We start from the raw sequence: 11,503 nt of genomic DNA, 5'->3' as shown, positions 1-11,503 counted from the left end.
TTCTTTGTCTAATTACTGTGGAGCTTAGGGAAAAGGAGCCGGGCTCAGGGCAGTAAACTGACACTTGGGCTCTGTGTGTGGTATCCAGGCAGAGTTTGATGGAAAAAGCCTGCTTCCACTCAACTGCAGGTCACTGTCTGGGACCAGCCCCACCCCCTCCCTGCCCGTACCCACCAGCGAGCTCTCAGCACGGAGCTGCGCTGGAGACAGACGGACACACAGAGACACACGCAGACACACACACACACACACACACAGCGCTGCAGGCACGCTGACACGGCGTCCCGCTCTGCCCGAGTCCTTCCCACCCCCGTGCCTTCGGTCCAGCATCCCTGTCTGCTCTGCCTCTCGTCCTGCCGCCGTCCTCCTTCCGTCTCCAGCTTGATCTTGGAGCCTCTTCCATCATCTGGGAGCAGGCCTGTGCCTCCGCCGGCCCCTCTCCTCCCTGCCCCCCTCCGGCGCCCCGTTTCCTCCGGCAAACAGCGTTTGCCAACACGCGTGACCCACCCGCTGCACCGGGGGGACGTCCCCGGGGGGCGGAGGGACGGCGCATCCCTGGTCCTCGGACTCGACTCCTGTTGCCCTATAAAATGAATTGCATTTTATAGAGGGGTGCGGGGTGGCGAGAGGTAGCGAGAAGTCTTAAAAACCGGAGGTCTAGCAGGCTTGAGGAGCAGCACACACTACTGCCCGGGGCTCCGCAGGGTGGGCGACCCCCTCACACGTACCCACGCCCTCACCCGGCGGCATCAGTGCCCGTGTGCCCCGGGGCGCACCGGAGGAGCTTCGGGCTGGCAGCCGCTCCCCTCGCCCCGGGGCCATGCGGGGCCCGGGGAGCCCCGGGGAGGCGGTAAACGGTGTCGCTGAGTGCTGCGGGACCGGCAGCGAGAATGAGCCGGGGACGGTGCCGCAGCAGCAGCGGCAGCAGCGCCTCCTGCTCGGATGACGGGTGGACAGAGGCCAGCTGGAAAGGGGGTGGTCTCTCGCTCCCCCTCTCGCTCCCCCTCTCTTTCTATCTCTGCTGATTTCTCGGCCGGATTCAGGGGGGTCTGCGGGGGGGGGGGGGGGGGGGGAAGCAAGATTGAAGAAACTGTTAGGCAGTCGCTCTGTGCCTTTTAAGCAAGAAAAAAGTATATATGAAAGAATAACACTGCGGAAGAGATTGGAGGGGGGGCTCTTGCGCTTCCTCCCCTTGCCGGATTAGGCAGCGGGATGGTCCCCAGGTGGGGGGCAGAGAAGGAAGCGGAGCGGCGCTGAGCGGAGCCTCCGCGGGCGGCACGGCGCGGGGAGGGCGGGGGCCGGGCCGGGGCCGGGCCGGTCCATCCCGCCAGTGCCTGGCTCCGGCGGAAAGCAGAGGAGCCATTGCGCAAGGGACCGCGGGGAGGGATGCGCAGGGCGCTGCCGCCGCCCCGCCGCCGCCCGCCGCGCTGAGGAGGTGCCCGGAGGATAGGAGCTTCCACCGCCCCCCCCCCCGCTCTCCCCCTACGGGGCACCCCCCGCCCCGGTACCCACCCCGCCCGGCTCCCCCCCTTCCCTCCCAGCCTCACCCCACCCTGCCCCATTCTCCTCCCTCCGCCAGATGACCACCGAGAGCGGCCAGCAGCGGCTGGAGCCCCCCGTCCCTCTCCGCTCCTGCAGCCCGGCTCCCGGAGCTCTCCAGATGAGCCGGCCGCCCTCCTCCGCCCTGGAGACCTCCACCTCCTCTTCCTCCACCTCCACCTCCTCCTCCTCCTCCTCCTCGGCGGCGGCGGCGTCCTCCAAGAGCAAGAAGGCCAGCTCGGGGCTGCGGCGGCCCGAGAAGCCCCCCTACTCCTATATCGCCCTCATCGTCATGGCCATCCAGAGCTCGCCCTCCAAGCGCCTGACCCTCAGCGAGATCTACCAGTTCCTGCAGGCCCGCTTCCCCTTCTTCCGCGGCTCCTACCAGGGCTGGAAGAACTCCGTGCGCCACAACCTCTCCCTCAACGAGTGCTTCATCAAGCTGCCCAAGGGCCTGGGCCGCCCGGGCAAGGGCCATTACTGGACCATCGACCCGGCCAGCGAGTTCATGTTCGAGGAGGGCTCCTTCCGACGGCGGCCCCGCGGCTTCAGGAGGAAATGCCAGGCGCTGAAGCCCATGTACCGCATGATGAACGGGCTGGGCTTCGGCGCCTCCATCCTCCCGCAGGGCTTCGACTTCCAGGCGCCCCCCGCTTCCCTCGCCTGCCACTCCAACGGCTACAACCTCGACATGATGCCCAACGCCATGGCCGGCGGCTACGAGGGACTCAGCAGCGGCCACCACGTCCCCCACATGTCGCCCAACCCCGGCTCGACCTACATGGCCAGCTGCCCGGTGACTGCCAACGGGGACTACGGCCCCGACAGCAGCAGCAGCCCCGTGCCCTCCTCGCCGGCCATGGCGAGCGCCATCGAGTGCCACTCGCCCTACACGAGCCCTTCGGCTCACTGGACAGCCTCGGGGGCCTCGCCCTACATAAAGCAGCAGGGTCTCCCCGCCGCCAACGCCGCCTCCTCCGGCATCCACTCCAGCGTGCCCTCCTACTCCCTGGAGCAGGGCTACCTGCACCAGACCCCCCGCGACGACCTTTCAGGTAGGGACCCGGGGGGGCGGCCGGGGCGGCGGGGAGCGCGGCGTCGGCCAGGCTTTCTCCGGCGACGGGGGTTTCGTCCGGGGAAACCCCGACCTCCACGGTGCAGGAAAAAGAGGGGCATTGTCTGCGAGAGAGAGGAAAATACCCGTGGGTTGGAGCTGTTCTGTTTCGGGATAGGGGGGTTGTCGGGGGGGGGGGGGGGGGGGCTGTGGGAACGGCTGCGAGCATCCCTCCTTCTTGCCCAGAGCCAAGAAGTAACGCTCCGAAGAAAGCCCGGCTCCGTTCAGGCTTCGTCCCGACTCCGTCCCGGCTCGCACGTCCCCCTCGGTGCTGGCGACATGTGCGCAGCGGCGGTAGCTGGGCGAGCCCCGCCGCCCCGGGCTGCGGCTTCACTTAACGGGGAGCGCCGCCAGGCATCGCCGCCGCCTCGGTAAACCGCGGTCCGCGGAGACGCGTCGCGGGAGTAATCAAAAAAAGGCGTTAAATATTATTCCCTAAGCCCTGCGGGGAAAAAAAAAAAAAGGGGCAAAAAAAAAAAAAAAGAGCTTATCTTGAAAAATGCGAGAGAGATTAAAGCGGATCCAGTGTATTTCTGCAACGGGAGCGAAAGAGTTTTCTGGTCTCTGCCTCCCACCTCCCCCCCCGCCCCTTCGGCCGGTGATTACAGACAATGTCTGCTCAGAAAAATCCGAGCACAAAAATGGGTAAAAGATGTTGGGCTCTTACGGGGAAATTTTCCAAATAGCCCTTTTAAACGCGGGTCCCGGAGGTTAAGCAAACAAAGACAGTCTGGGCTGGACCACACCGAAGAGGATTTTAGCCTGACTTAACCCCTATGAGAGCGAGGTCTTGTTCAATTTTATGGGAATTTCAACAAGTAACAAATACAGGCGACCCTCAGCTCTGGGTCCCCTCCCGCCCCCTCCTTGGGCGCCTGTCAATCACTCTCCCGTCCTTGTGCGAGCCCCGCAGCCTGCCCCGGCCGCCCCACAGCCTGCTGCCGCCGAGGGGAGGGCGAGCTGGAGTGCCCAGCCGCCGGGGAAGCCGCTTTGCCATCACCGCAGAAGGGACTTGGAGTGTCAGGGGAAAACCAAGCTGTTGCAAATTTTCCTCCCTTAAAAAAAAAAAAAAAAAAAAATCAAACCAAACCCCTGAATAGCCCTGGTGTGGCTCCTGCAGAGAGGCGGCTGCGGAGGGGCTCGCCGCCGCCTTAGCGGGGTTTCGGCGCAGAAGGCTGCGGGGACGCGGTGTGTCCCCAGATGGGCTCCTCCGTGCCCACGGGGCTCTGCTGCGGAGGTTTAAACCCACTTTTCGGAGATTCAGGTCGTCCTTCCACGTGGTTTTGAGGGCCGGGGCGAGAGGCCGGCGGGTTCACAAGGGCATCCCCCGCTGAAATACGTACCTTTACCGTTAGGAATTTCTGCTTTGGTTTGTTGTTATTGCTGCTGTTACTTGGATTTTTGTTTGTTTGTTTTCTTTTCTTTTCCTTTCTTTGGGATTTTTTTTCTCTGTTTGTTTTACTTCTTGCGGTCCCGGGGGCCGCCGCGCAGGGCCCACGGGGCCACGCGTGGTGCGAGAGTGGGTCTGGCCCGAGGATCGGGGTTGGGAGGCAGCTGCCCCCTCCTCCTACCGGACACCCGAGGAGGGAAAGGCGATTCCTGGGTGAGAAATTTTCATTTCGAAGCAGTCCAAGAATAGCTCTTCAAAACAAAAAGTAGAGGGAGAGAGAACAAGGGTTCTGGTGTCCCTCCCCGAAGAGCCCACTACGGTTTCCGAGGCTAGGGCGGTTTAAATCCGAATTGTTTCTATTCAAGGACGGATACATACGCAGATGGACCGACAGACGCTTTCTTAATGCCGAATACGAGCGTCCGTTTCCAGCAGCTCAGATTTAATGCCGGCACTTTGCAAAACGGCATTTCTCTACTTATTTTCTACAGCATCAGGATCTGAGCCCAGGACTTTAGTGGAAGCCATCCCCGTTCCTGATTAAATTAAAAAAAAAAAAAAACCAAAAACAAAATAAACAAAAAACCCCTCAAAACAAATAACCATCTCTATTTTTTTGAGTGGATCTAATCCTCATTCGTGTGCTACGTAAAATCTCCACGGCACAAATGTTTTAGTAGAGTTAAAGGGGATGGGGGAAAATGATCCAAGCTCTTTCATTCGTAATTATTACCAACAATAATTTTTCTCCTCCTCTCTCCACAAAAGCAGTAGCAAGTGAATTTCGCCTTTCCCTTTCTTTTAGTTAAATGCAGAGCAAATTCGGTGGCAACCGCTGTTGATCGGTCAATAATCCTCTACTCATGACAGTGACAGGGCGGACTTAAAACCTTGAATTTGCATCAGACCCAAGAATAAGAGAGGAAAAAATTGGAAACAGGAGGCTCGGTTCTGCTAAAAGGATTTTTGAAGCTGGGGGGGCGGGGGGGAGAGAGAGATTTTTTTCACACACTATTAAATCCTGCTAAATGATTGAATCAGGATTGTAATAAAGTGCCCCGGTTTATGGTGAGCATACCAGCAGGGTTATTAGAAAGCCGAGGAAATCCAGCGAAATAATCACTTTTATAAAGTGAGCTCTGCGGGGTGAAGGAGGGGACAGTGCCGGAGGAGACGGGCTGTGTGCACCGCCTGCTCAGCGCCGCCGGCCGCTGCCACCAAAGGGCCCGGCTCTGCCACCCTGGGGAAAATCGGGGACGTCTCCCTCCTTTTTTTTTTTTTCCTTCCCTCTCTCCTTCTCCTTCTTTTGCTGCCTTTTTCTTTTTTCTTTTTTCTTTTTTCCCCTCCCTCTTTCTTTTCTTTTCTTTTCTTTTCTTTTTTTTTTTTTCCTTGACCCTCGGTCAGATTTGACAGGATCCCACTAGCCGAGTTTGACATCCACACGCCAAATCAAATCTCTCTCTGGCTCTACCCTGCAGGCCTTGCTCAGGCAATGCTCCCCTCCCCGCCGGATCCAATAGGAACCCTGCCAAATTAAAGATCCCAGCACGAGCCTACGGCGCGGGCTGGGGGGGGTGGGGGGGGGGAGGATGATGATGATCTCCCACGGGGCCCTTGGACTTTGTCCCCCGAAAGGTTGCCTTAGGCTGTGGGAAATGAAAATGGGAATTTGCAAGGTCATTTACATGTCGGTGCCGCGGATGTACTTCGCTTGTTGTTGTTGATGAACCTTAGGGTGTCCTCGGTCTGTATCTTACGTTTATGAAAGCACACACGCGTATAGGCGCGCACCTTCATATACACACGCGCGCGCGCGCACACACACACACACACACAGACGCATAAATAATTACACTATCGACACACAAACGGATCGTGGTTGGAATTCAACCTACAGCCATTCAAGTCAAAACCAAAAACCTCCCAGGGACGGGATGGGGAGGGGGAAGCAGCAGCAAAGATGGCCATCAGACTCAAATGGCCGTGGGGCATCCAGAAAAACGTGCAAGTTGCATCCTCTCCTCGCACACACGCACTCCCTTATCTACACCACACGCAGGGGCTGACCTAACCCCACACGCTGATAAACACGCAGGTAGAGGGGCAGATAGCAGTGCCTGTGTGCCCCCACGGGGGGAGTGCCCCGAGACACGCGTGCTCCCGGGATGCGGCCATGCGCCTGTCCGTGGGCATCCACCTCCGCCGGCCTTCCTCTGCTCAGCCCGTGTGCCACAGGGTCGTGCAGTTTATAACCTCCCTGCAGAGAGGGCACAGGGGTTCGTACGAGCAGGGGTGCAGCCCCGAGCCCACCCCGGGGGCGATGGAGGTCTCCGGGGGATCCACGTCCCCTCCTCGCTCGGGGCGATGGGACCCGCCGCTCTTTCTGCCCTGCAAGCGGGGCAGGCTTTGCCCCCGGGGGAGCGCCCAGTCCGCTGCCAGGAAAGCCGGAGAGGAGCTCCCAAATCTTGCAGGGGTGGCGGGGGGGGAGCCGAGACCGAGGGAAACGAAGCGGTGTGTCAGCCCCGCTGTAGGCAGCCTCTCCTCCCTGCGGGTGAGGAAGAAAGGGCTGCTCCGCCCAAGCAGAGCTACCCGACTTCTGAGCAGCTCTTGTTATTTCCTTCTCTTGCAGTGGGATTGCCTCGCTACCAGCATCACCCCTCCCCGGTGTGTGACAGGAAAGATTTTGTCCTCAATTTTAATGGCATTTCTTCGTTTCACCCTTCCGCTAGTGGATCTTACTACCACCATCACCACCATCAAAGCGTCTGTCAAGACATCAAGCCCTGCGTGATGTGAAGGCAGCGCCCCAACAGAGACAATCAGGTGGCATTGAACAGAGCCGAGGTATAGACGGACCCACGCAGAATAAATAAAATGTGCACTCTGATAGCATTGATAGTACACGAGTCACTTAGCAAAATTACCTAAGGAAGCAGTGTTTTCGGTCCCCCTCCATCCCTTGAAGGACACGTACAGCCGATGTAACGCTCCAAAGCTCTTCCTAAAAGAAAAAAAATGCCTTGTGTGATGTGTTGGGTTAGGTGGGACGTAAGTGTCCCTATGCCGAGTCTGACCACCTTAATCATAAACCGCCTTTCTGTGATCTCCTAAAGAATCGAGCTTTGGGAAAGGGAACAATTCGATATATTTTTATACGGGAAAGTGTCTGTGAATAGGAAAAATAAATCTCCCAGCCTAGCACCTGCGAGAACTCCCTCTTCTGTTGCTGCATTAGCGGGAAATTTACTTCTTTATTTTTTTCGCTCCCCGAGCCCCACCAAGGACACTTTGTATGGACTTCAGCACCGACCGATCGATATTATTAAAACAGTATTGTTTAGCCCTTTCGTGTATAGACTTTAAGAAAAGTTCAATTTTTTCCAGTATTGCAGCAATACAACGTTTTGTTTTTTTATTTTTACAAAAGTTTTCTACCACAATATTTTTTAAAAAAATTATTTTAAATAAATCTCGTGTATACTCACACACTATTGCTTTAAAAGGAGAATATATTTGCACTTACGTATACTTTTTACAGTTTGCCAAAATATTTTGATGTACAAATTTTTTTTTCCAATAAAATGTATATAAACGACTATGCGCTGGACAGGCACTTCTTTTCCCTCGGCTTCTGGGAAAACTCTTCCACCCCAGCATCCGAGATGATTGTTAAAACTGCAATCCCAAATCCTCCAGCCGCTGGAGGTGGAGGAGAGAGGTGAGCGGTTGACCCGAGGGGGCCAGTGCCGTGGTCTCTGGGCTGCACCGCCCGCCCGTACCCACTTCCCACCCTGCTTTCCCTCGCTGCTGGGTAGACTTCGGAATAAGCGGGCGAGTGGACACAAACCAGCAGGATCCATGCTGCCTGCTTCTCTCTTCGAGGGCTTCCCCGGGACCGAGACTCCTTCCCCGCTGTTTGTGGCTGTGTCCCCGTGTCCCCGTCCCGCCTGCCCACGCAGCCCCGTCGGAGTCCCTTTGCACCTCGGCGGGGCTTTGCCAGGTGTGGGGACAGCAGCCCCTGCGCAAGGCGGGGTTGCAGCCGCGAGGGCATATCACGGGTGGGCACACGAGAAGGATTCGCGATAAGCGTTTAGGGGGAGGCAGCGAGAATGGCGTGGCCAGAGAACGGGGCGGGAGGGGAGAGAAAATAAAAGAAAAAAAGAAACGCAAAATCAAAAAGGGCCCCCGAAGTACCCGGAGCAAAACAAACCCAGTCCCCAAGATGCCGCCGTGCCTTGCGGGGGCTGAGCGGCAGAGGGTCGGAGCCGGGCGCCGGGAGCTGCTCGCCCCTGCATCCCGCAGACGTCCTCGGCCGCCCCGACCCCACGGGCCCCGCGGGAGGATGCCCGCCGAGCCCACTCGGCACGGCACGGCCCGCCTCGGCCCCGGGGGGTGTCCACGGCCACAGCCGCGTCCCGGGAGCAGCCCTGCGAGGCCCCGCCGGCGGGCAGAGCTCGCCGCCGCCCGCCGAGCAGCCCGGTGTGTCCCACGGAGGGGCCAGAGGCGTCCCCGTGCCCCAGTGCGCCCCGCCAGCCCCGTCACACTGTCCCCGGCTGTCCCCGGCCCCGCGCCCAAACCCTGAAAAGCGCAAGAGTTTCAGCAAAATGCTGTGTGTATATATATATGTATGTAAGTATATACATGCATACATACACAGGTACACATACACGTATAAAATTATATCTATCTAATTATATATAGAAATAAAACTCTTCATCTTTTAAAATATATATTTATGCTCAAACATGCCCTTTTCTTCCCTGAGCTTCTCGGGGCCTGTGATAAATTATAAAGTCAGTTTCAGAGTTTGCTCCGACCACAGTGCTGTGTTTACATTCTTTCCGAGGCAAGCCTGCATGGTCGTAATTTATATCCTAAACACTTGAACGTAACTTGTTTATACAGGAATGACAGGACCTCAAAGAGAAAAAAACTGCCTTTCGCCTCCCCGGCGGCCGGGCGCGGGGCTCCAGTGCCCTCCAGCGGCCCCGGCCCGGCAGCGGCCGCCCGCAGGACACCCCCGCTCCCCGGCCGCGGTGCTGCTGGCAGCGTCCCAGCTCCGCAGCTTCACCGAATTTTGGCATGACAAATTTTTTTTTTTTTTTGGGTATTATTATTTTTTTTTTAGTCTCCTTCCCCCGCTTCTGAATGCCGTTATATCCCGGAAAACGTGAGTAATGCTCACACAGGCTGATCTCCTAAGAAAGGGGAAGGATCTGCTAGGGCATCCTTCAGTTTTGGGCTTCTGTGTTCTCCCCTAGTGATTTAAGATTATTCTCGTTTAACAGACTAAGGTTCCCTTTTCCCCGTTAAAGCCTCCCAAACAAAGGACGTTTCAGAAGCGGCACTCGGTATATTTCTGGGTGTCGTCAGTAAAATGAACCCAGGCTCTTTCTTCTGAATGTAAGGGTGATCTGGCAAACAATGGGGAGGAAAAAAAAATGGTCACATTTTTAAGTTAATTTGATCTGATTTTGTTTTGAGATTTGATTTTATTACAGTATCTTCTACCCTAGGAATTCAGCTCTTGTTTAGTCTAAGGAACTCCAGTGGCCGTAGAGCCAGTGAGAGTCAAGACCAAGAGCTATGCCACTGAGAGGACAAGATATTTATGTTTTAGCGATACGGTTAAAAATTCTTTGCATCTTTTTACATTTGTTAACAGTCATTGAACGTACCCAAATACTTCATATTTTGGAAAAATAAATTCTTTGTTAGAGATCCAGCACATTGAGACTTCTAATCGCAGCAGCAGTGATGCAGTACTCACCTCTGAAACTCCCGGAGACCTACAGCATCAGAGAAAGCCGAAAGTTCTGGTGTTAAAACAAAACCAGATATCTAGATATGTATATTTAGTCTGAGCGTTGTGAAAGAGCCTAGGAGGGCACATCTGAATTTGAGTGTGTATTTGCTAGTCAGCCTGTAGTTGCTATGCTACAATGAGCATCAGTTGGTATAAAACACGGGAAGGTCTGCGTCTCTGCAGCTTTATTAGTTATTGCTCTTTTCTATGACAATAGTCTATTCTCTTCCTCTTTATCATTTGTTATCTTTTCATTCCTTTCCTGCTGATGTATCCCTGACTGCTTTGTCCTCTGTGTGTGGACTACAAGATGCCTAAGCAATACCTCTTTTTTCTTTAACAAAGCTTTAGTCCAAGTAGCACCCAACAACAACTGCCCACCTCCACGGGGTCTGAAAGTACGGTCATCGCTGACTCTCAGCCTAGGGCTTCAGCCCGTACGACCCCTCTGTCCTTACAGGTGAGCACAAAGGGAGATGAGAGCAGGTAGCTTCCAGGTAGGCTTCGGGTCTGTCCCGATGAAGAGCTTGCGTATCCAAAAAGCTGCATTAGTTTTTTTCCAACCAGATCAGTTGGTCTAATGCATTAATAATGCGTCTCCCGCAAACCTCGCCTCGCTAATGACCTCAGACCACCACAGCTACAAGAAAGCTATGACTAAATTACAAATAGTTAGTCATCTAGACTGATGGTGTAGCTCACATTTGGTGAGGCACTGAGGCAAATGGATTGAATGTAGACTAATCCAAACATTTCCATTATTAGAGCACACTAGGCAGAGTTTCCGCAGGGTGGGAAGAAATCACGCTGGAGCGCCTCAAACAGTTTGCATGTGATCCGCTATAATCTTATATATATATATTTTCTCCATTCTCTGGTTTCATCACAGTCTTACTGCCTCAGTGGAGGGATTTTGCTTGTGAGGGTGTTTATGTTACACAGAAAAAACCCACTCAACCAGTCCAAAGTTGGGATCATTTGAACAATCAATTTAACGCTGGCAAAATTAGCCAAATACAGATATCTGATGTGGGATGTTGAATTTCTGGCTGGTAGTTGACCAAAGCATTCTTTAAAACAGTCAGTTTATTAATCCCACTAAATTCCCTTGCCCATTATTCTATTAAGACCAACATTAGATTAATATCTTACTGTGTCCTGGGTCAACTGGCAAAGTGGTTTTAGCCAATACAATATTTTCAGTTTAGTGTAAAAGTTTTAGTCTGCTTCGGAGGCAAAGAATTTTTTTTTTTTTTTTACTCAATAACAATAAGCCTGATTTTATTGAACTAGAAAGATTTGCTCATAACATATGCATGAGGTAATATTTAAATAAGCCTGTTCAATAAAATGCTAGGTATGTCACTTAGGCCCTGAGAAAGCAAGGTGCTGCTTTCAATTATGATTTTAATATACCTGAGCACGTGAGTACTCCCATTAAAGTCAATGGGATTATGCAGATGCTTAGGGTTAAAAGTGCTTTGCTGAAGAACGATGATGGGAATAGAATTAAACACTACAGGTTCCTCCTATATGCTGCAGCTGAGCCCTGTGTAAGAACTGGAGTAGACTATACCTGATTCATATACAGGATGGAAATTAATTCAAAACATACTCCAGCTTTGAATAGAGATGTATTTTACAAAACCTGCTG

At 54.3% G+C, this 11,503-nt stretch overlaps 1 protein-coding gene across 1 annotated transcript; it reads left to right on the top strand.

The window, feature by feature from the left end:
* The first annotated feature begins 1,386 nt into the window (after positions 1-1,386).
* Positions 1,387-7,626, top strand: FOXF2 (forkhead box F2). The gene is given in 3 exon segments (XM_075747123.1): positions 1,387-1,416; positions 1,418-2,594; positions 6,673-7,626. Coding segments are annotated over 3 exon segments (1,374 nt in total). The 3' UTR covers positions 6,840-7,626.
* The last annotated feature ends 3,877 nt before the right edge of the window (positions 7,627-11,503 follow it).

This window comes from Balearica regulorum, chromosome 2 (assembly GCF_011004875.1).
Source record: "Balearica regulorum gibbericeps isolate bBalReg1 chromosome 2, bBalReg1.pri, whole genome shotgun sequence".
NCBI classification, from domain to species: domain Eukaryota; kingdom Metazoa; phylum Chordata; class Aves; order Gruiformes; family Gruidae; genus Balearica; species Balearica regulorum.
Note: the sequence above shows the minus strand (reverse complement) of the source record. Positions and strands in the feature narration are given on the sequence as shown.